We start from the raw sequence: 21,452 nt of genomic DNA, 5'->3' as shown, positions 1-21,452 counted from the left end.
GCCGGGAGACTCACGGGGGCCAGCCAGGGCCTCTGGGATGCGCTCACGGATGATGCGGCAGGCGTCATACACCATAGTAGATGGCTCAAACTGCATCGTCTTCACCACATTCCCAATGCTGATCTTTAGGGACAGCGCAACCATGATGGCAGCTTTTATTCTCCAGCCTGGCTATACACCTGGCCCATGACACAGAGGCATTAGGATACACTCTCACCGGAGAAGAAGCCCCCTAGACAGTGGAGTCCCAGGGAGGGGATTTTGGAGAGGGATTTATCAAAACAGAAAGTAACAGTGTTGCTTTTATCTTATTTAATAACTTCAGAGTGTTAACATTATTTACATCAAAAGTACTAGTCCTGACCATTTAAGACACCCAGTCAGAGGCAGTTCTAACAAGGCACAGTAGCAGATCTGAAATGCATGGCTGTCTGAGAATACTGCTTTGCCCCTGTCATTAGAATCCGTGTTCCCCTTCTTTCTTCCAAGTGCTTCTCCTGGCCAGACGTGGTGGCACACACCTGTAATCCCAGCACTTGGGAGGGTGAGGCAGGAGGATCGCTATGAGTTTAAGGTCAGCCTGGGCTACATAGTGAGTTCAGGGCCAGCCTAAACTACATAGCAAGATCATGTCTCAACATCCCCCCCAAAACTCTCAAAACCCCAACAACCAAGTGCTTCTTGTGTCACTTGTCCCTGTTCACCTCCTTTCTCAAACCTGCCTTTGTCTTCATCTTTTTCTGGGTCAGAATTGTTCTTCTCTGTCTCCTATTACATCCTGCTGGCTTCTCCCTGTCTCCCTGCCCTGATCTACAACATGACTTCCCCCTCGCCTGCTTTAGCCTCATTTTCTGCAGGTGAAGACGTTACACGAGATGATCCCCAAGGCAGGTACACGAGACAGCCTGGGGTGCACACCAAATACTGACTGCTCTGGCCAGCAAGCCCCACTCCTGCCCTAGCTTTCCTCCACTCGTCAAGGAGCTGCAAGGGTCCAAGCCCCATATCTGCCTTCTCTGGCAATCAAGCTAGAATTACAACTCTAGTCCATGGGGGCTGGGAATTTAGCTCAGCAGCACAGTACCTGCCTGGCAAGCACGAAGTTGTGAGTTCGATTCCCAGTACTGGGGAAAAAAAAACAAAAAAAACACCAAAAACCAACTCTAGTCCAAAGGGATCTTAAAAATTACCTAGCCAACTCTTCGGTTTTGCAGAAGGGGAAATGGACATTGGGAAAAGAGAAAGTTTTGAAGCAGGTGACAGAAAGTTAGAAAGCCTTCACACAGCAACTCAGCCATTCCTCCTTGCAAGTCACTAAGTTGATACTCAGGCCTCACCGCAACTCCTCCTATGCTGTCTCTTCTTCAGCAAGTTCTCAAACTCTCCTTTCCACCTCTGCTGCCTCCGCTGAACGTATTCTCAGCTCAGCTGAGAATGCATTCCTCTGCCTTCCTCCAGCTCCCTGGCAGCACCTCTCAGCAGGCTGGAGAAGCTACTGCGGGCAGTAGGTGGCGCACAGGCCTTAGGCAGACAAGTCTGCCTAGCAGTGGGTGATGTGACCAGGCAGGGGACGGGATTGGGCGCCCTTTAACGAAGAGAAGAAGCAAATACAGGCTCCCTGTTCTTCTCCTGGAAAACTGCCATCCTCGAAAGAGCAAACTGCTAGCCTCAAAGGAAGAAAGCGAAGGGCTGGGAAGCAATGGTGGGGTGTCAGGATACAGAGGGCACTGGAGAACTAGGGACTCCGGGAGGGGATCGGGGGTAAAGAGGGGAGGAGAGAAAGCGGCAAGAGAAAGTCTAGATAGAAACAGAAGCAGATATGGATTAGTGATTAATAGGCCATATCTGACCTTACAAAAGGCCTAGAATTTCAAGAGAACCACAACTCTGTTCTCTACTCCCAAATAAGAGACGACCCTCCCAGTCTCCCCTCCCATTCACGGGGCACCTCTCCCAACAGCAGGACAGACCTGGTGGTGGGCTGCTGACCACATAAAAGCGAAGGCTGAAGGGTCAGAGAAGCGAGAAGCTGGAGGAACTGGCGCAGGACTGAAAGGACCCTTCACCCTGAGCTGAAACTGTGTGCCTCCCGCCCCCTCCCCGTTTCCTCCGGACACACGGATACCCACTTCTTCCTCAGAAGTCGCTGGCCAGACCCCGATAAGGGAGTTGAGTCATGCTTGCCCTAACTCCCAGCCTGGCCCTGAGAGGGTGAGGGGAGGCATGGGTAATGGTGGAGAAGAACACGGCTCCTGGAAGCGTATGTGCTGCCGAAGCAAGCACAAGTCTCCTGGAAGTAGAAGCTGTCTGGTTCCTGGCCCGGCCTCAGAACTTTGCTATGTTTTATGAAACAGCAACAACACACCCCCTCCAGGCCCCCCTCCCAGGGAACTCCTCCTCCCCCCACACATTCCTGAGATGCATTCCAGAGAAGTTGGGCAATTGGAAGGGGAGAATGGAGGACAGGAGGTCAAATCCCAGCAAGGAATGGAATGTTAGTATATTGGGACTAAGGAATTTGGGGGCATATGGAGAGTATAGTCAGAGTAGGTACCCACAAAGAGAACTGCACAAAGGTGGGGAGTTACACAGAGGGTCACAGGCAGAGAGAGAAAACTGAACAGAGTCAGGCCGTGAGAGGGCTGGGGGAGCAGCACTCAGTCTGTTACCAAATTAGGCCTCTGAGTCCGAAACCGCGGGGATGGGGGGAGGGTTTGTGGGTGAGACTGACATATCCGGCCTCAGGCTGCTAAAGGCTCATTTAAGGCTGGACTGGGCAGCTGAAGGGCTGGACCTGACTTCCTCCAACACAGCCCCTCCACGTTTACGTGTGCACACCCGTTCTCCCCTCCTGTACCCCAGCCTTCTCAGATCACCTATGCTGTCTCTGCATGTACCTGAGCTCAGGGACAGCAAACATTTAGACACCGACCGAGTGCCCAACGGTGACCCAAAACCCACTTATTAATCACAAAGAGCCAACAGTGCAATTAAACCCGAATACTGAGGTTTCAGTTTAAAAGACCAGCTCTACATTAACCTTTTGTCTAAAAAAAAACCCACAATAACATGCATGCCATAGATTCACCACTACAGCCTTATCTCAATTACAAAGCCCCTACACAGATCGATCTTGCAAAACTCACCCCTTCCCAGCTCCCCCACAAACACACCCCTGTCACAAGCACATCAAGGCCCAATGCCCCAGTTCTCAACATCTTTCCTTCTCTTGGGTACAGTTCTCCCTCCATTTACCCAGCCAGCATTCCCTGAAGGCCTATTGTGGGGAATGGCCTGGGCCACACTTTCAGTAGCTGAGAACCACAATGAGTAAGACCTAGCCTTTGCCTTCAATGGGCTCCCAGTCCTTCAGGTGGGTGGGTAAATTAAACACACAGTTACAATAGAGAACAGGATGCAATAAAAGCCAAAGAGCACGAAAAAAACTCAGATCCCTTTAGATTAGGGAAGCGGGACTATAAAAGGTGTCATTTTTTAAAAGGTGAAAGATTTATTTGATCTGAAGAGAAACCAGAGTGAAAGGTGTCATTTAAATTCAGAATTAAAAAAAAAAAAAAAGTAATAGCAGTGTGTCTTTTATTGACTATATGTCAATTGCATTTTATACATAATTTCTGTTAATCCTTACAACAACTCTGCAAGGTAGGTGCCATTTATTTTCTTTCTGTTTTTGGTTCCAGGAATCAAACTCACAATCTTGAGCTTGCCAGGCAGACATTGTGCCACCGAGCTATATTATTTCCTTTCTAACAGATTTGGAAACTGAAGGGTAAGGAAGTTAAATACTTGTTTAATGTACTTGTCCAAATAATAAGTTGTGAAGCCAGGATCCGAACCTGGGTCTCTCTGACTCCAAAGCCCAAGTGCTCTCTATCATGTCAGCTGGAGATGAGTCAAAGGCAGCATTCCAGGCAGAGAGAACAGCATAAGCAAAAGTGGAGAAGCAAGAAATCATGGAGGAACACTCAGGAAAGTGGGCAGACAAGCTGGCTGATGTACAGGGTACCTGTAAAGCACGAATTATGGGGAAGTCAGGTTTAAGATGGAAAGCAGGGTGGACCTAGAGTGGGGCATGAGGAATTTTACCTAAGGGAAGGTGACAGGAGGCAAAGGAGAGAAGGAACAGTGGATTTTAGGAACATAACTGTGGAGACTGGTCAAAAGTACACTGTATTAGTCCGGGTAACAAAGCCAGAGTTAGACTAGAGAGAAAGCAGCCCCTCAGAAGAAATTTTAAGAGGTAGCTCTGACAAAGTCTGATGACAGCCTGTTCTGTCAATAGCCAGGGACCAGAGCCCAAAGCCAGGCTGGGGTCCCATACCTTCTGATCTTCAGTGGCCACTGGTCTATAGGGCAGAGTGCCGGTAAGGAACCGGGAAAGGAGGAAGGGTGAGACTGGGATGGAAACCTGGGGATGGTGATGAGAAAAGAGGATGTGATGCTATTAACAGTCGAGCAGGGGCCGAGGGGGTGGGGTTAGTGACCACCTCAGGCTGGGAGTGGGGGAAGCAGTATAAAACAAGCCTGGGGAAAATCCACACATGAGCAGCCACTGGATCAGGAAGGGGGAAAGGGAGGAATAATCACATCAATAGTGGCTAAGTCAGGGAATGAAGGAATGAGGAGGGAGGGCAGATCAGACTACAGAGGTTTGATTTAAAAAAATGGGGATATGGTAAGTGGCTAAATTAGGCTAGGGTGGGGAGGACTGAAGGGACACTGGCAGTGTCTAAGTAAAGTTGGGGAAGGAACAGCATGAAGTAGTCAGGGGCTGAATCAGAGGCTGGGTAGAGGATAGTGCTGTGGTCAGTGGTAAGGTCAGCGGGAGTGAAATGGGGGTGTGGTCAGTGGCCTGGTTGGGTGTGGGATCAGCAAGACCCAGTTTCCTCTTTGGGTCCTGTTTCCTCTTTTCTCTTAGGGAGTTGGGGGAGGGGATCTACAACTGGACCAAGAAATTGAAGGCTCAGAACCAGGGGATCCACGTAGTGGGGGTGGGGGTCAACTATTCAGCACATGACCACATGCTATGCAGTGTACAAGGGTGTGAAAATGGTGGGAGAGAGTGCTTTAAGATGATGGAAACCTCAGATCTGGGCAGGGGTAAGTTAAAGTAGGATGTGTGACAAGGCCTGGGAAGGGAGACAGCAAGGAGGATGCAATGGATTGGTGAGGTGAACAACGGGAGCATTAAAGAGCGAGGAAGTGTGCTGTAAGGAGACATGAAGGAGAGGTGTGCAATGAGGAGATAAGGATAGGCATTGAGGAGGAAGGTTAATACCTCGGCAGCGAGGGAAGAGGGAAGCAGTGGGGTAGACTATCAGGGGATTCAGTTACCCCCTTCTCTCCTGACAACAGTGTCCCTTTGTCATCCCCCTGCTCGTCCCCAGGGAGTCCTCCACTTATGCCTAGGCCTTGTACACTTTCTAGGCCCCTGTGCACTTTTCAGTTCTCATCTTGTAAACATAGTCCAGGAATCCCTGCCCACTCAATGTGGCAGCTATGGTAAAACCCTTGACCTTGTTGTGGAATAAAGAAGGTGGAATCCCAGACACCTACAATCCTAGCTGGAATCCAGAACACTGACCCGAAATCAGTCTGTCATTTGTACCTGAAAGAAGCCACTGTTACTGCAGAAGAATAAAACACCCTTCCACGAAACAAAGGGATTCCCTTCCTGCTAATCCCTTAAATTTTACCTGCACAAAGTTAACTTCCTCCATTTTTTTTTTTTTTTTTTTTAAATGTATGTGGTGCTGGGGATTGAACCCAGGGCCTTGTGCATGCAAGGCAAGAGTTCTACTACTGAGCCACATCCCCAGCCCCATCAAAGTTAACTTCCTACCTCGGCCTCAACCACAATCCATAAAGTTGTCTCTAACTGCTTACATTAACCCCGACTCTAATTTGTTTCCTGATCCCTAGCACTGGTTTTGACATCTATCCCTTTCCAAGCAGACCTGCAGATCTAATTTTCACCTTTAACAACACACTCCCTTACTTTAAACTAAATATTGAGCCGTAAGCCGAAAGGCCATTTTCAACTTGATTCCTAAAACATTTTTCCAGTTTTTGGTTAATACTGACAGTGACAACAGTCTTTAATTCCTGAAATGGACTTCTAATTCGTGCTGTTGACCCTTAACCTGATCCTGAATTCTCACTTTCGCTGGCCATTCCTGAAAACAAAATAGTGACCTTAACCTAAACCTCACGTAACAAAGCGGACCTAACTCACACGAATAGCTAATTTCCGCCCAGCGGGTTCTAAACTTCTAAAGTGACCTCTGCCTTCAATTCCAGACTCACCCAAAGCTTTCCTACCCACTTACCCACTGTCAGCTAACACCAAAGCTCATCCCCGCCCGGCGCCACACTGCCGCCCCCACTTCTCCTCCGCCCCAGAATCTATCCCAGGCGGACTGCTCCCCGGAAGGGGCTGCTTCCCGCGAGACGGCCTACTTAACGCAGAGGCCAAGCCGAGACAGACTGGACGCTGACCTCTCTAACAGGACTCGAAGCGGGACAAGCAGAAGAACCGGGGCTCCGCCCGCCTCCCGCCTCCCCGCGCCAGGCCCCGCGCCCCACCCCGAAGCCCCAGCCCGACCCGTCCGGCCTACCTGCGTCGCCGGGCTCTGTGCCCCGCCCGCCGGCCCTCTAACCAGCTCCTTCCCCGGGTAGCTGCGGGGCTCCGGCCTCGCCCTGTCTCCGACCCTCGGCCACTTCCGCCCCGGGAGCGTCCGCCACCCGCAAGGCGCGTCCCGGCCGCGCTCTATGGTCGCGGGGCTGCAGGAAGCTGCTCTGGCCCCGGCTCTCGATGTTCGGGAGCCCGCCGGAGATACGCAGCTCCTCCCCGGCAGGAAGCAAGGGCGCGGCGTAATCCGGAGAAACGACTGAACTACGCCCGAGTTCCCTTTTGAACTATGTTTCTTCCTTTTTCTAGCTAGGGGCGAAGGCGGAGCCGGATCCCCAAAATCCCCGCCCTCAGGTTGTGAGGAGGCGGCAGGGACATCCCCACGATTTGCATAGCCCCCGGGACGTGGCGCGGCACCAGGCCGCTTCCGAGGCCGGGGAACTCCAAGTCCCAGAGTGCCGTGGGACTGCACACGTCACTTCCGTTGTGTTGGAGGCGCTGACCATTGAGGCTGAGAGAGCTCTGGTTTGAGAGCGACGACCGCTACCCTTAGGCCATCAGTGCGAGGGAGGGCCGTCCTGAAAGGTACTGGGACCGACTATTGGACCGGGGCTTGGGTGTGGGGTGTGGAGCTTGAGCCGCGTGGAAAAGTGAACTCGTGTGTTTCTGCCCGTCCTTTCCATAGATGTCGCAAATGGAGCTGGCGTTGGACCCTGGTGACCAGGACCTGTTGGGTTTTCTGCTAGAGGAAAGCGGGCATTCGGGGGCTGCGCCCGATGAGGCTCAGGAGGCTCTGCTGGACTGGGAGCTGCCGCCCTCCCAGGTGGGTGGGGTCTGAGTGGCTGGAGGAGTCCCTGGGTCCGGGAGGTCGGGGAGAGTCGAGGCCTTTTAATTTGTTGGAACTTTGCGCAGGAACTGAGCGACTGGGAGGTGGAGGATTTGCTGAGCTCCCTGCTGAGTCCCCCACCATCACTGGCTGACTCCGCCAGCATCTGTCCTGTCCACCACGATCACACCTACTCTCTCCCAGGGGAACGCGTCTCTGTAGACTTAGGTGAGCATGAAATAGTGAAGTATGGGGAGGAGAGGGTCTATGGGCCCGGCTATTCCTGCCTTCCCTTTTGCAGACAGTGCGAGCTGTGGAGAGGAGAGGACCCACAAGACTCCACCTCATTTGGAGGAGCCAGCAGAGCAGGTACTTGACTTGATTTTCAGGAGGATTATTTCAGCATTGCCCCGGTGTGGCTGGAATCCCCCATTCTTCTCCTACATCCCTGTGCCGCTTCCTGTTAACCCCAGGAGACTGCCAAGCTGATGCTGACAGAGGAGGAGGAGAGGCTGTTGGAGAAGGAGGGGCTTGCTCTGTCCGGAACACTTCCTCTTACTAAGGTCAGACTTCACTGGTGGAGTAAAGGCTGGAGGGGGACTGTAGTCCCAAGTAGGCAAGTTCTTTCCACTTTATATCACTATCTTAGGGGAAAAAAAAAAACCAGGAATCTTAGCAATTCTGTTGCTAGGAAACTGGTACAGGTCCTGTGTTTGTGGGGTTTATATAAATTTTCGTGTTCTCTTTAGGAAAAAGATTCCAAACTTATCTGTGCAACACTGGTATAGGCCCTTAGAAAGCACTGCAGGTGAAGGGTCTTGACACTTAAGATTTCATTGTCTTCATGGTAACCTACTTCTTGCTCAGTGGTAAAAGTATTTGAGAGTTCAACAAGGTGAATCAAACAGTATATAGTAACATGAATAAATAGCATGAATAAAGATAAAAACCAGAGTTTTAAGTTTCCTGTAGTGAATGGCAACTTCACAGGTACAGCAATGTGATACTGTGATGAAATTACCAGCAAGTTCAGGGAAATTCTTAATTTCTTAAAAATACAAGATGAGTCACTTTGTGGTGGTGGTGCATGCCTGTAATTCCAGCATTTGGAGAGGGTGAGGCAGGAGGATCACAACCTGAAGACCGGCCCAGGCAAATTACTGACATGCTGTCTCAAAAAATGAAAAGGGTAGGGAATGTAGCTCAATGTGAAGGCCCAGGATGCAATCCCCAATACTATAAAAAACAAAGGAGGTGGGTGGCTTAGTTGCAGAGTGTTTCCCTAGCATGTGTGATGCCCTGGGCTCAATCCTTGCAGTACAGTTAAAAAAAAAAAAAAAAAAGTACAAGTTGAGCCAGCAGTCTGGTGTGACTAGCAAAGTAAATAGGATTTGGACACGCTCATCAGTAGAGGCGCTGCTCCTGTTAGAGGTGTTGCTCGCCGTTCCACTGGCCAGAGCACATCTTTGACGTATATAAAGAGGGTATAATCCATCCTGAGGATAGAAGCTAAATTAAAATTGCCTAGGTTTTTTTCTTTTTTAAATTGTGAAGGCTGACCAGGCATGGTGGCACATACCTGTAATCACAGCACTCCCAACAGAGCCAGGATTACCATGAGGTCAAAGCCAGTGTGGGCTACATAGTGAGTATAAGGCCAGGCTGAACTATATAGCAAAACCCTGTCTCAAAATAAAAAACAAAACCTCCTTGTGAATTCTGAAGGCCAAGAGCCAGGTGTGGTGGCACATGCCTGTAATCCCAGCACTCGAGAGGCTGAGGCAGGAGGATTGCTGCAAGTTTGAGACCAGCCTGGGCTACAAAGTGAGCTCAATTTCAGCCCAAACTGCATAGTGAAACCCTGTCTCAAGAAGACAAAAAAAAAAAAAAAAAATTCTGAAGGCCAGGCATGGTGGAGCACGCCTGTAATCCAGCATGGAAGATGCTGAGCCAGGAGGATTACTGTCAATTCAAGGCCAGCTTGGGCTACATAGGAGTTCAAGACTTGTCTGAACTACATAGTTAAACCCTGTCCCATGCCTCCAAAAAAAGGAAAGAATTCTGAGGAAATGTTAAAAGTACCTTAAGATAGCTAAACAAGGTTTGTTCTATTTAGCTGCAGAGATTCTAGGTAAGTTCAGTGGCTATGATGAGACTGATGTTGGCACATGATAAGCGAATTTTTTATTACTATTAATGAAATTGTTGAAAATGGTCTGGCTTGTCAGACAGAAACTGAGTGCCTACTGGTAAGGGTAGCTGTAAAATTATTCCTACATTGGGAATGTTGAACTTAGCTGCCTTCCAACTCCTTAACCCAACATTCCTGATACCCCTTTCCCTCAGATGGAGGAACAAGTTCTGAAACGGGTGCGGAGGAAGATTCGAAACAAGAGGTCTGCTCAAGAGAGCCGAAGGAAGAAGAAGGTGTATTTGGGGGGGCTAGAGAGCAGGTATGAAAGGGAGACAGAACAAAAACTAGTTGGAGGTATTGCATTTTTAAAATTTTTTCTTTACGTGTTACATTTTTGGAAGGATACAGCTCATATCCGTTATCCCCAGGGTTTTGAAATATACAGCCCAGAACCTGGAGCTACAGAACAAAGTACAGCTTCTGGAGGAAGAGAATCTGTAAGCAACCCACCAAATCACCCTTCTCCCCCCATTAATGCTTCCTCACTCTTTCCCCACCCTATACTTGATCTCTAATGGGGCAGGTGCTTGGACTTTACTGCGTATCGGTCTCAAAGCTCACAGTTAAAATTTGTAAGTTGTTAAGTACCCAGAAAGGGAAGCAAGATCTCACGGGCAGCATCTGAGAACAGGAGGACTGTGGGGATGGCGCTGGTGGGAAAAGCATTCTAGGTGAGGACACAGTCAAGTCTGGTTGGAACCTCACACACGCAAGCTGGGCCAGAAGGCAAAGGCAGTGCTTGAAGATTATGTGTACAGCTGATCGGGCAATGGAGGACGACTGAAGGTATTTGCAGTTTTAAGACAGGGCAGTTTGCTTTAATTAGGGACTTCAGGCATTTTGTCCACAGGGATTAAGTTACTTGCAAAAATGAGATGAGATGAGGGATACAGGGCATAGACGTAGGATATGGCCATAATAGGGTTTCAGTGAGGCTCAGGGTGCTGAGTCAGGGGGTGCTGACTAGTGTCCCCTCTTCCCCAGGTCCCTTCTAGATCAGCTGAGGAAGCTTCAGGCCATGGTAATTGAGATATCAAACAAAACCAGCAGCAGCAGCACCTGTGTCCTGGTGAGAATGGTGATGGGAGAACCAATCTTTTTCTGAAGTGGTGGGGCCCGCAGAGGTATAATCCAGAGCCATTCATCTTTTTTTTTTTTTTTTGTATTCTAGGTCCTGCTATTTTCTTTCTGTCTCCTCTTTGTACCTGCTATGTACTCCTCTGACACAAGGGGCAGCCTGCCAGCTGAGGATGTTGGTAAGAGGCTTAAGAACACCTAAGGTGTGGGCTGGGGGAGAGGCCTGGGCTGTTATCTCCTGACAATTCCTTGTCTCCTCAGTGTTGTCCCGCCAGCTTCGTGCCCTCCCCAGTGAGGACCCTTCCCAGCAAGAGCTGCCTGCTCTGCAGTCAGAGGTACCAAAGGAGAGCATAAGTCAGTTGCTGGACAGTTCAGACCATGTGCTTCAGGCTCCTGGCAACTGTTCCTGCCTGTTGTACCACATGCCTCAGCCTTCTCAGGCGGAGCCTCCCCAGCAGTGGCCACTTGACCTCTTCTCAGAGCCCCCCTGCCCAGGTTCCATGCTTTACCTGCAGGCAAATCTCACAAGAAAGGAGAAATGGCTCCCTAACCACAGCTCTTCGTCTGTCATCTTGCAAGGGAGATACTCGGGTTAAACATGAGCATAAAGGGTATGTCCGCTACAGCCTAAGTGCCCTTCCCCCACCGGTGTCCAAACAGAAAGGAGCGGGAGAGGGTTGGCTTTTATTCCACTGCCAGTAGGGTGCCTGAGGGCTCAAACACATACGTACTGGCTTTGTGGGTCTTTTATTTGTACCCGTGTGTCTACTGTCCCATGAATGGATCTGAGGAAATCAACTGACCTCCTACATTTCATACAGTGAGGGAAGGGGTAAGGAAAGAAATAAATAAGTGATTTTGATGCTTGCTTCCCCCTCATCCCTTCTTTACTGGCACAGCTGGGTGGGGAGAAGGGAGGGAGCATGATTGTCCTGGTGGCTCAGGCTGCAGGAGGCGGGGGTAAGGGGCGAAGACCAGGCTGGAGGCTGGGCTCCACGGCTTGGAGAGCTTACTCTAGGCTTGGGTTTGCCAAGGCTCCCTTTGGTCCACCCTTAGGCCCGGTGGTTAGTCTTGTGCCCTGTTCAGCTGCCACCCTGGAGGCTTTTCTATGTTGCTGCTGTTGCAGGGCCAGCTGCATGGCCCAGATGCTCAGGGGCCGCATGTAGGCCAGCGAGCGGAACACCCGCTGCTGGCAGTATGCTTCAGGGGTCTGGAAAGCCAGGCCAAGGCGCTCCCACACAGTACGATAGCAGCCTTCAGCTGTGCGGAAGCCCTCCCAAGTCAGGCCCTGTAGGGAAAGATGGAAGTCACACATATAACGTGGTACCACTTTAGCTGGGCAGGTGAAACAGCAGGTTCTCTGTCCTGAGGGAGCTCACAGCTGTCAGGGGAGATAAACTTGACCCAGTCAGAAACTTGAAGGCAGGAGGGGGAATGCATACCAGGGTAAAGGGGGAGGCTTTGTGGATAGGTAAGATGGCGCTGGGTTATGCCTTGAAGAAGTATGTGGCTGAGGAAGCTTTCTGGGCCATAGTGCAGATGGGGGAAAGATGGAGAAGACAGTACATTACCTCTTGGATCATGGTGGCTGCCAGCCCATAGACCACACCCACCCAGACTTCATCAGACTGCACACTGGATCTGTCAGGGATACCATGGGGCTGCATTCCATTCACAGCCCCCATGGCCCCTCCTGCAAAGGACTGGACATTGAGCTCGAAGATAGTCTGGAGAGCACGGACCACATTTGTGGTAGGAAATACCTGGAAAGGCAAGGGCAAAGGCAGGGACATGGTCTCCTATACGTGCTTCCCATCTCTGGAGAAAACCCACCTTTCTCTCCGGCTGCTTTTCCTACTCTCACCTCAGTGTCTCCTTCTCCTAGGCCACAGGCCCTCAAGAACCACTGTCCTGCACACTGGTCAGACATGACACTTCGAGACTGAGGCTGACAGCTGCTATCATAGTTGTAATAGCGGCCTACAGTACAGGAAGGGCAAAGTAAGGCTCTTGCTAGTTTTTCCACAGCCGCCTTAAGACCCCTCAGGTTCTCCCAACTCACCATTCCACAGCAGTCTCTCATAGGCTTCTTGGCCCCGGCTGAGGATGGAAGAAAACTTATCCTGGACATCCTGTGCCCCACACAGAACGGCCATCTGGACCATCACAGCCACAGCTGCCAGCCACAGCCCTCCACAGTAAGCACTGAGGAGGGACAGGGGGTTGGGGGTTGGACTGGCAGCTTTAGCCACTCCCAGGCAGTCTAACAGACAATGGGTCATTCTTTCTTAAGCCCTACCATCCTTTGGTACCCAGTTCCCCACCACAGGCCTCCTGGAAACCCCTGCCCCCCAACCTGGGGCCTGTGGTGACCCATCCATCGTAGGTCTGGTCTGCGTAGCCACCATTCTCAATAAGTCCGTCGTGGTCCTTGTCAAACTGCATTTCGGATTCCATCACAGCCTAGAGACAACACCGACACCAGATACGTGGGTGTAAGGAAAGCACAGCCAGCGGGCTCTCCCCAGACACCGGCCATGCCCGCAGCCCGCTGGCCACTGCTCCGCATCCCTTACTAGACACACAGGCCACATGTCCTTCAGGAAGCGTTGGTCGCCCGTCAAGTAATAATCTCGATAAACCTGCAGCACGAACTTCAGGTTCAGGTCCTTCCAGTCAGCAGTGTCATGGATCAAGTATGCATTGACCCGGAGCCATGGCTCGTCGTCTACGGGAGGGGAAGGGACCTGGGTCATCTGCATGGGTGGACAGGGCAGAGGGTGCCAAAGCTGAAGGAGGGAAGCTGACCAGGGGGGCGGAAGGGCTGTTACCTGGGTCCCCGATATCATGGGGAATGACATTCCTCCTTTTCACAGGTCCCATTGCCCCACTCATCAGGTACCGTCGCCGTGTCAGGTCCTCCCTGAGAGTTGCCAGAGCTGAGGACAGACACAAACGTGGGTCGGGGAGGCTGCAAATGGGCAGCCTGGGTGGAGCACAACTCTGCATGTGACTCCAGAGGGAAACCAGCAAGCAGGTACACTGCTGATACACGTTTGAGGGCAAGGAGAAGGCCCTCTTAGACCACAAAGGCTGGGGAGATGGGGAGCCAGGAGGGGAGAAGTGATACAAGCGTTTCCCTCACCCATGTCATACTGTAGGCTGAGCTCAATTTTGGGCCACAGCATAATGAGGGCGAAGGAAGCATAAAAGTGGACATCGTACGTGTTGTACATGCGATACTCTTGGCCTAGAGGAATGAAAAAGATACACTGTTGCCAGAATTCTTGCTTCCCCTTCAGAGTCCCCTCCCTTGCTTGTCCTTTATAGAGCTGAAGGTAGGGCACTATCCGCCTATTCAACACCCCTTCATCCCACCAATACCCTGGAGTAGGCAAAATCTATCATCTTGAGTTATGGTAGGGCATTAACTGATCTGAAGGGTGTGCCTTGCTACACTCTAACCCACCAGTAGCCCTTACCCTCAAGATAGCCAAATCGACCATATTCCAGAAGGATGGGGCGGAGCTGACCCATGCTGCCTAGCAGCTCCTCCGGTAGGGAGTCTTCAGGCACTTCAAGCCACACTGTGCCTCCATCCGCCAGGAAGTATAGTTCATTGAACAGTGCAGATTTGTACCAGGCAGGTAAGGACCTGGGAAGTTCGGAGGGAGTGGTTTCATAAATATGGACTTCTCAGGATAGAAAGGACTGTGGGGATCAGTGGTGGGGAAGTACCAAGTGAACCCCAGCACAGCTCTACTGACTTGGGTGGTACACAATTAAAGTCCCTTTGGAGTTTGAATGCCCAGGAGAAATCTAAGGAAGGGCTCCACTGGTACCTGTCATCTAACACTGGGCTCTGCCAGGCTGAGATCTTGTCTTCCCAGTCTGCATAATGGCACAATGCATAGTGGCTAAGGGCAGGAGCTGCATCACCATCCGGGCCAAAGAACCTTGTGTACCTCCTGGGGTGGAAAGAAAGGGAAAGGATAAGGACCCAGTGTCCAGGTCAGAGTCCCAGTGTTCTGGGTCTCTATTTCTTGATCACCGCACCTGTAGTGGACTTGACCCTTAGCTCCAAACACAATTCTGGGCATGTCCCAGGCCAGTGAAAACTCCAGGCAGCACCGGCCTCGAGGTGGCAGCTTGCCTGAGACACACACAGCCCCAGCGACGCCTGCTCCTTTCTGGGAGGGGTTGCTTCGGCCTGGGAAATATGAGAGAAATTAACACAGCCACACTCTTCAACTCCAGGACTAGGGATCCTCATCATGAGAACAAGGCCTATTCAGTACCAGGTCTCCCACCCTCAAGACAGCCTTTCTTCCCAACAGCTCCCAGTCAGAGCCCCCCATCACCAGTGGGGGAGTCCAGCTGTCCATCCTGAAGTAGGTCCTGCCACACCTGCTGCCCAGTGCCGTCAGGATCAAAGGCTGTGATGTGGGTTACCGTGGTACCTTCCTGTTAAGGGGCCAAAGGCTCTGTAAGGCAAGCTCCACAAGTACACTGAATTCCAACCAGCTCTCCAGCTCTTACACACCTTTGCCTCCAAGTTCCAGAGGCTAAAGGACTGTGATAAGCGTAGGACATGGGGGTGACGGAATGAAGAGAGTAACGTGGGGTGGAGGTGGAGGTGGATGTGGGGCCAGGCTGAGGGGGCGGGCTCAAGAACTAAGATACAGGGCAGACTCTTTCATTACCGTGAGTCGTGCAGCCACAGCCATGGTGTAGGGATTTGGAAGGGTTGGATGATGCAGCAGCAGCCCCTGAACAGTTTCCCCGTCCCGCTCCAGACAGAAGGGCTCATTCCACAAACCCCCTAGGGCATCGTCTTCACCTCCCAGGCCATTCCGCATGGAGAACATGATGGACACATCCACAGCTTCATCCCCTTCGTTCTCTACGTCCCACACAAAGACTCCTACAGGCAGGCTGCTGTCCTGGGGGCAGAGAGGACTTCAGTATAGCCTTTTGGCTGCCTCCCCAGGCTTAGTCCTAGGCACGGGGGCCCTGTCTCAAATACTCTCCAGGATGTTCTGTCTTCTACTTGCATCTCCCCATACTCCCCCACAAACTGCCTACCAGAGGACAGAGAAGACGACAATGAATCAGGCAGTGGTCCTGGGAAGCCAGCGTAATGTTCATCGCTCCAATCCCTCCCTTTCACAATTCCTTCAAATGCAGGAGGGCAATGCAGGAAATAAAGGGGAACCTCACCTGGTAGTCATGGGGCAAGATGGGTGTGATCTGGCGACAAGTGAGGGTGACGTTCTGGCCAGGAAGCTGATAGACAGTCCAGGCGCGGGGATAGAGGGCGTGGTAGAAAGCAAAGTACCCACACAGGCCCCAGTTCCAGCTGCGCAGGACACTTGGCCGCTCCACGGACAGAACTTGCTGGTACACAGTCTGCCCCTCCCGACGCAAGCACACTGTGAACTTGATCAAGAGAGCACACAGGCTGGAACAAACTAACCAGCAGGCAACACATGCTGGTTTCCTTCTCCTCAGAGCAGCTTTTCTTCTCCCAGAGCCTGTGACTGTCACCACTGCACCATTAGCCTCAGGTTGTCCCCCAGGCTTTCTTCCAGGCTTAGCAAGTAACCAAGCCCTGCTGCCTTTCCCTAATGCTGAGTACTTGCCTAGCATATATAAAGCCCTAGATTCAATCCCCAGCACAAAAAACAATCTCCAAAACAAAAACTCGGTAGCTCCCGGAAAGTAGGAACTATGAGGGATTAAGAGCTCTTCTCTTGATTCAAACTATGCCTGATATTTCTACTGTCTGTAAAATCATTTTTCTTGTTGGAATAGTGCATAATGGTTAAGGCCATAGGTTCTTTACTACAGAGAGAACTGGTTCTAACTCTCAAACTTTAACCAATCATATAACCTTGGGTGTATTACTAACCCTCTCTGGATCTTAATTTCTTCATTTGTAATGAATGTGACAATGTTACTTATTTAATAGGGCTTTTAATATTAAATGTGCAAAATGCACAGTGTCTAGACACATTAAGCATGCAACAGTTAATAGACGGTACCCCCCCATGCTTCCAGAAGGCATTTCCCCTTGGGATACCTAAGGACTAGAGAGAGGGGCTCTTGGCATATTAGGTCTGCAAACTTGAATTTGGAAGGACATTATCACCAGTGGGACCTAATATCTGCCAGCCATTTCTCCTTCAAAGATAAGCTGGCAGCACAAGGCTAGGCACACAAAAGGCATCCTGAAAGCACTTATTGGCTTTAATCGTAGGTCTAAATCCAAACTCCATACTAGTCAAGAAGCCCTTCTTTGGGGCTGTCTCTTACTTGGTCAGCGATGACTGTCTGGTGCTGGTACATTCCTGGGTTAAGCTGCCAACGACAGAACTGGCCTCTCCAGCCACGGGTAATAGTACCTCCACCAATGCCACCCAAGGGACAACCTAGACACAGAGTCAGGAGGGTGAGTGGGGTATGGAGAAAGCAAGACAAGCCCACTTCTTGCTTTCTAGGGACAGCAGCACAGTGTGCATAAACTGTGTGGCAGACCTGGAGACTGGATCCTCTTTAAGCATGGCAGAGCTGGGGTGAGGCTCACCATAGATCTGTCTCAGGGGTACACAATTGATCATATCGATGAAAGGTCTCTTCTTTTCCACCTGGGTCTTCCGATACCACCACTTCAAGTACCTAAGGAACAATGTGAGTGCAAGCGGGTGGGTGGGCAGTTCTTCACAGGCTGAGTCAACTGCCTCTCTCGCAGCAATCGGTTGTGACCTCCCATGAACATCCCAAGGGCCCATCACCTTGGCTTCTAAGTCCTCTTGATTACAGTTCAAGGCCCCTTCATCTTCCCACTTGTCCCAACACCTCTGTTTCTTCTCTTTATCCTCCTCAGAAAGAGCTTTATGATCTTGCCTTTCCTAACTAATACCACTGTTTTAGTTCAAACCTCAAGAGCTTTTGTCCGAGGTACTGAAAGGTCAGGTACACTTCCCTGGCCTACATCTTCCACTGCCCACGTTCCACCTCTTAAAACAGGCTACAGGCTGCTAACATTCTTTTTGAAATAATTTTCTTCCTGGTTATGAAAGGTTAAAATCTGGAGAATACACCAGGTAGAAGGGAAAAAAGCATTTTACCCAAAATTTTACCCAAAGTGACCCAGTGTTTACACTTCAGGCCGTTTCCTCTTTAAGTCTGTGAGCTTTCAGACTTTGCTCTTTCATAATAGCCCTATAAAACCTTAAAAAAAAATCCAAAGTTTTCCTGGTTTTGTCCCTGCCTTGTATCCAACAGGCAGAAGATTGTTTTCCACGGGTAAAATGATTGTGTTTCTCAGGCGAGGGCATCTGCCCCAACCTGCTCTCCAATGTTTCCTACAAATTCTCATCCAGCATGGTTCTCACTAAGCAAGCTCTGCCTTGGTGGTCTCTTTCCCACTTGTACTGTCTTCTCCAAGTTATTTTATTTTACTTTCTATTTTTTTGGATTCTTGAAACATGTAGTTAAACCTGGTCTTGAACTCACTATATAGCCCAGGCTGGCCTTGAACTTACAGTGATCCTCCTGCCTCAGCCTCCTTCCACGTGCTGGGATTATAGTCATGTGCCACGACATCGGGTTCTACCCAATCATTTTATACCCAATGCTCAGTCACACGACTTCTAACCAACTACAGTAATCAGGTAAGCCCTTGAGCCTTGGTTTCCTCATTTACAAAATGGGGATACCTCCTGTCCTAGCTGTCATGGAATGGCAGAAACAGCTGATGATATAATTGATAAAAAAGCCATAAAGTGGAACACCTGTAACAGGCATGATTAGTACTTACTATCTCAATTCCTTATTTCAATACCTTGTTATTTCAACATTCCACATGTGAGTCTGACCCAAATTTTAAGTTCCCTGAGGGAAAGAGATAGTAACAAAGACTTTGAATGTTACTCTCAGCATAGAGCAGAACATTCTGTCTGTAGCACACACATACTTGCTTAATTTACAATGGAATGAATGTACAAATAATGGAGCACCGCAACGGCAGGTTGGAGCCACCAGAGGGAAAATGCGATTAAAGAACAGGGACAGTACATTCTGGAGTGGATGGAGGAGGGGAAGGTGGGGCTTGGGGCAGGGTAGGGCAAAGGGTGAGATGTTGGGGAGCAGAAATTTCTCACAGCTAACAAGAAACTGGACTTTGAAACTAGAGGCCAGAAAGGATTGGTGGAGGAAAGGAGGGTACAACCAGGATTAGGGGAGTTAGGGAGAAGAAATACAAGATAAGATAGAAAAAAATCTTTGGGCTGGTGCAAGTACTCAATAAACACTGAACGAATGGACTCTGGCTAAAGGGAGAACAATAAAATCTGAGCTCTTATCAAGCCTAGGTAGGCCCAGAGAACTGTCTTACTGGAGCTCTTCTTCAGAGTGCCCCCCAGTTCTGCTCCCACTTAAGTACTCTCTCCCCACTAAGCCACTAATTAGCAGCTGGCCATGCCTGACCTATAGGCCTTCTCCACAATTTCAACCCCAACTCAAGAATCACCATTCCAGATTCTTGTCTTACTCCTGCTTTCTCAAAGCAGGGCCTTATTCTATCCCCAAAGGTCTGTGTTAATGATTTCCACCCTATACTGGTATGGGAAGCCAGGGTGCAAGGGTCTAAGCAACAGCTAGGCTTCTGTAACTCAACTCACATTCGGTGGGTAAGAGGCTATGATGTCCACCTATTCCTGACCTCACTATCCCTACCACATGCACCCCACTGTCTTCACTATTCTAGATCCCATGTGGACCCACAGGCTGTTGGGTCAGTTTCAGAAGCATCCTGGAAGGATGATTCTCCTTGGTACAGGCCATCCACAGGCAACAGCAAAGAAGCTAGACACCCAGGCAGCACCAGGCTCTTTCCACTTCCCAGGACTGGGCTTAGGTTAATGGTCTTCCCATCATACTCCCTCAGCACTGACCCGGGCAGTGAAGGAAGTAGTCAAGCCTGAGTTTCCCAACCCTGAGTTTCCCTCCCTCCTCAGCTCTGTGTTTACTGTGCAGACTGACTCAGGATGACTTAAGGCTGATGCTTTCTGGCCTCACTCACATCCACCTGTTCCCGTTCATAGGTATGGCTCCTCATCATTAGTCTTTGAATTCAGTGGGGATCCACAGGGTTTCTATAGCCCAGGGTAAGTTCTGGGGCACTTGTGACCTTTGGGGGTGGGGAAAAAGCCGCAGCAAGCTTCACGAAACTTTTATAAAGAGCTCTGGGGACATCTATGGCAGCGCTTACCTGGTCACAAGTGATCTGTAGGGGGCTGGGGATATAGCACTTCTCTCTACCACAGAGCTATCCCCAGACCTACTTTTTTTTGAAGCAGGTTCTCATTATGATGTCCAGGTTGGCTCCAACCTTCTAGCCTCCTGCCTCAGCTTCCCTAGTAGGTGGGACTACATGTGCATACCACCAAACCCAGCTCCGTCTTTGCTTTTGTTTCAGAGCTGTCTCTCCCAGGATAGAGTAAACCTCTCCTCACCTCCTTAGAGTTGACAATATGCAGGCTCTCACCTATTCCCCAGAGCTAAAGCTTGAAGACAGACATAGATGAGTAACACCATATGCTTAAATAAGGTATAGAGAATGTCCCCCTCAAATAAAATACTGTCAGGACCACAACAGGGGGGCTATCCTTTCATACCTTGTCAAAAAGTACAGTTAATCCCAAAGGGAATTCTTTGGAAAAATAACCAGTACATAAGAGGAAGCCTAAAGGAGAAAGGTTAACTGCAGGACCAAATGTTTCTACTTTTTGCCTATGAAAAGACAAGATCCTGGAAGCAAAAGAAATATGACTTGGCCTCATCCTTCAAAATCCACAGCCTAAAACTTGCTGGGAACGAAACTCCCTACTGGGACCACTCCCTTGTCCTACCCTCGGGATTCTTCGAATGGAACACAGTGAAGCCTACAGCATTTTGAGCAATGGGTTCTACTCACCTGACGCCCATGCCCAAATGCTTTACCAGGTTGCTCAGGGAGATATTGTTAGCTTGAAAGGGCTTCCTCTTCTCTGCGAACTCGTGAGCCAGGCAGATGCGCCAACCAAAGGGAGGCACCTGGTACCCCCTAGCTTTACCCTCATAGGAATCCATCAGCTGTCCAGAGCCTTCCGGACTGCAACAGCCTGGCTCATTTTGGGATCGACAGTTTTCAGGGATCTCGCGGTCCGTAACCCGCACAGCCGCGGTGCCTCCAGTATCTTCGGGGTAATAAACTTGTGGACCCCTTCTGGCAGAGCTGATCTGCTCCGACGCTGGGACGTCGGTTCCCATGTTTTCTAGTGCCTGGGTCCCCACGACCTCGATGGCCTCAGGTCTCGAGCCTTCTGATAGAGTGTCTCGCTAGCCAAGTGCAGACACGGGCGCCGGTTGTAGTTAGGTGCCGTCCGGGAGGGCCAGACGCCGGGCAAAGCTTAGGTGAGCCGGCGTCTCAGCAGAGCCGGGGAGCTTTCTCTGCTGCGGCAGCGGAGACAGCAATAAAGCCGCCCTGGGCTCCCCGTCGGTCGTGTCTCTAGGTCCTGGGCGGGAAAGGTTGGGCCTCGTCGTCATTGGGCCGTGAGTACGAGCTCGCCCGGCCAAAGGCAGACAGGGCCAGCGGAGAGGGGAGGAGCCGCGGGGCCAGCCCTCGAGGCCCCGCCCCGGAGCGGCGGCGGCCCCGGCCC

General features: G+C 50.6%; 3 protein-coding genes across 5 annotated transcripts in view; 1 reads left to right on the top strand and 2 right to left on the bottom strand.

Annotated features, from left to right (window-relative positions):
- The window catches only part of Tln1 (talin 1), a 34,738-nt gene extending 27,839 nt beyond the window's left edge, over positions 1-6,899 (bottom strand). For 2 of the 3 annotated variants that reach the window (XM_005401002.2, XM_005401004.2), the window contains exons 1-2: positions 6,639-6,899; positions 15-179 (exon numbers count right to left, since the gene is read on the bottom strand). In XM_005401002.2, the coding sequence (XP_005401059.1) occupies positions 15-144 (130 nt within the window). In that variant the 5' untranslated portion in view covers positions 145-179; positions 6,639-6,899. Of the gene's footprint in view, positions 1-14; positions 180-1,970; positions 2,047-6,638 lie in introns of those variants that run through there. The other variant, XM_013522935.1, reaches the window with a different exon arrangement.
- Positions 6,900-7,129: 230 nt separating this feature from the next.
- On the top strand, positions 7,130-11,611 carry Creb3 (cAMP responsive element binding protein 3). Its single transcript, XM_005401006.2, has 10 exons — positions 7,130-7,237; positions 7,338-7,475; positions 7,565-7,706; positions 7,780-7,847; positions 7,952-8,041; positions 9,825-9,931; positions 10,041-10,109; positions 10,657-10,741; positions 10,844-10,928; positions 11,011-11,611. The coding sequence occupies exons 2-10, from the start codon at positions 7,338-7,340 to the stop codon at positions 11,343-11,345; spliced, it is 1,119 nt and encodes a 372-aa protein (XP_005401063.1). The 5' UTR covers positions 7,130-7,237; the 3' UTR covers positions 11,346-11,611.
- Gba2 (glucosidase, beta (bile acid) 2) overlaps positions 11,427-21,452 on the bottom strand; it is a 10,856-nt gene continuing 830 nt past the window's right edge. The window contains exons 2-18 of the mRNA XM_005401007.1: positions 20,729-21,308; positions 17,336-17,427; positions 17,065-17,180; positions 15,970-16,188; positions 15,453-15,692; positions 15,111-15,213; positions 14,806-14,959; positions 14,592-14,717; positions 14,232-14,404; positions 13,895-13,999; positions 13,581-13,688; positions 13,326-13,477; positions 13,106-13,212; positions 12,812-12,954; positions 12,614-12,729; positions 12,321-12,512; positions 11,427-12,037 (exon numbers count right to left, since the gene is read on the bottom strand). Coding sequence (XP_005401064.1) covers positions 11,759-12,037; positions 12,321-12,512; positions 12,614-12,729; positions 12,812-12,954; positions 13,106-13,212; positions 13,326-13,477; positions 13,581-13,688; positions 13,895-13,999; positions 14,232-14,404; positions 14,592-14,717; positions 14,806-14,959; positions 15,111-15,213; positions 15,453-15,692; positions 15,970-16,188; positions 17,065-17,180; positions 17,336-17,427; positions 20,729-21,063 — 2,760 coding nt within the window. The 5' untranslated portion in view covers positions 21,064-21,308 and the 3' untranslated portion in view covers positions 11,427-11,758. The remainder of the gene's footprint in view (positions 12,038-12,320; positions 12,513-12,613; positions 12,730-12,811; positions 12,955-13,105; positions 13,213-13,325; positions 13,478-13,580; positions 13,689-13,894; positions 14,000-14,231; positions 14,405-14,591; positions 14,718-14,805; positions 14,960-15,110; positions 15,214-15,452; positions 15,693-15,969; positions 16,189-17,064; positions 17,181-17,335; positions 17,428-20,728; positions 21,309-21,452) is intronic.

This window comes from Chinchilla lanigera, unplaced genomic scaffold (genome assembly GCF_000276665.1).
Source record: "Chinchilla lanigera isolate Chin_1 unplaced genomic scaffold, ChiLan1.0 scaffold00071, whole genome shotgun sequence".
In the NCBI taxonomy this organism is placed as follows: Eukaryota; Metazoa; Chordata; class Mammalia; order Rodentia; family Chinchillidae; genus Chinchilla; species Chinchilla lanigera.
The sequence above is the reverse complement of the archived record's forward strand: the minus strand, read 5'-3'. Positions and strand labels throughout refer to the sequence as shown.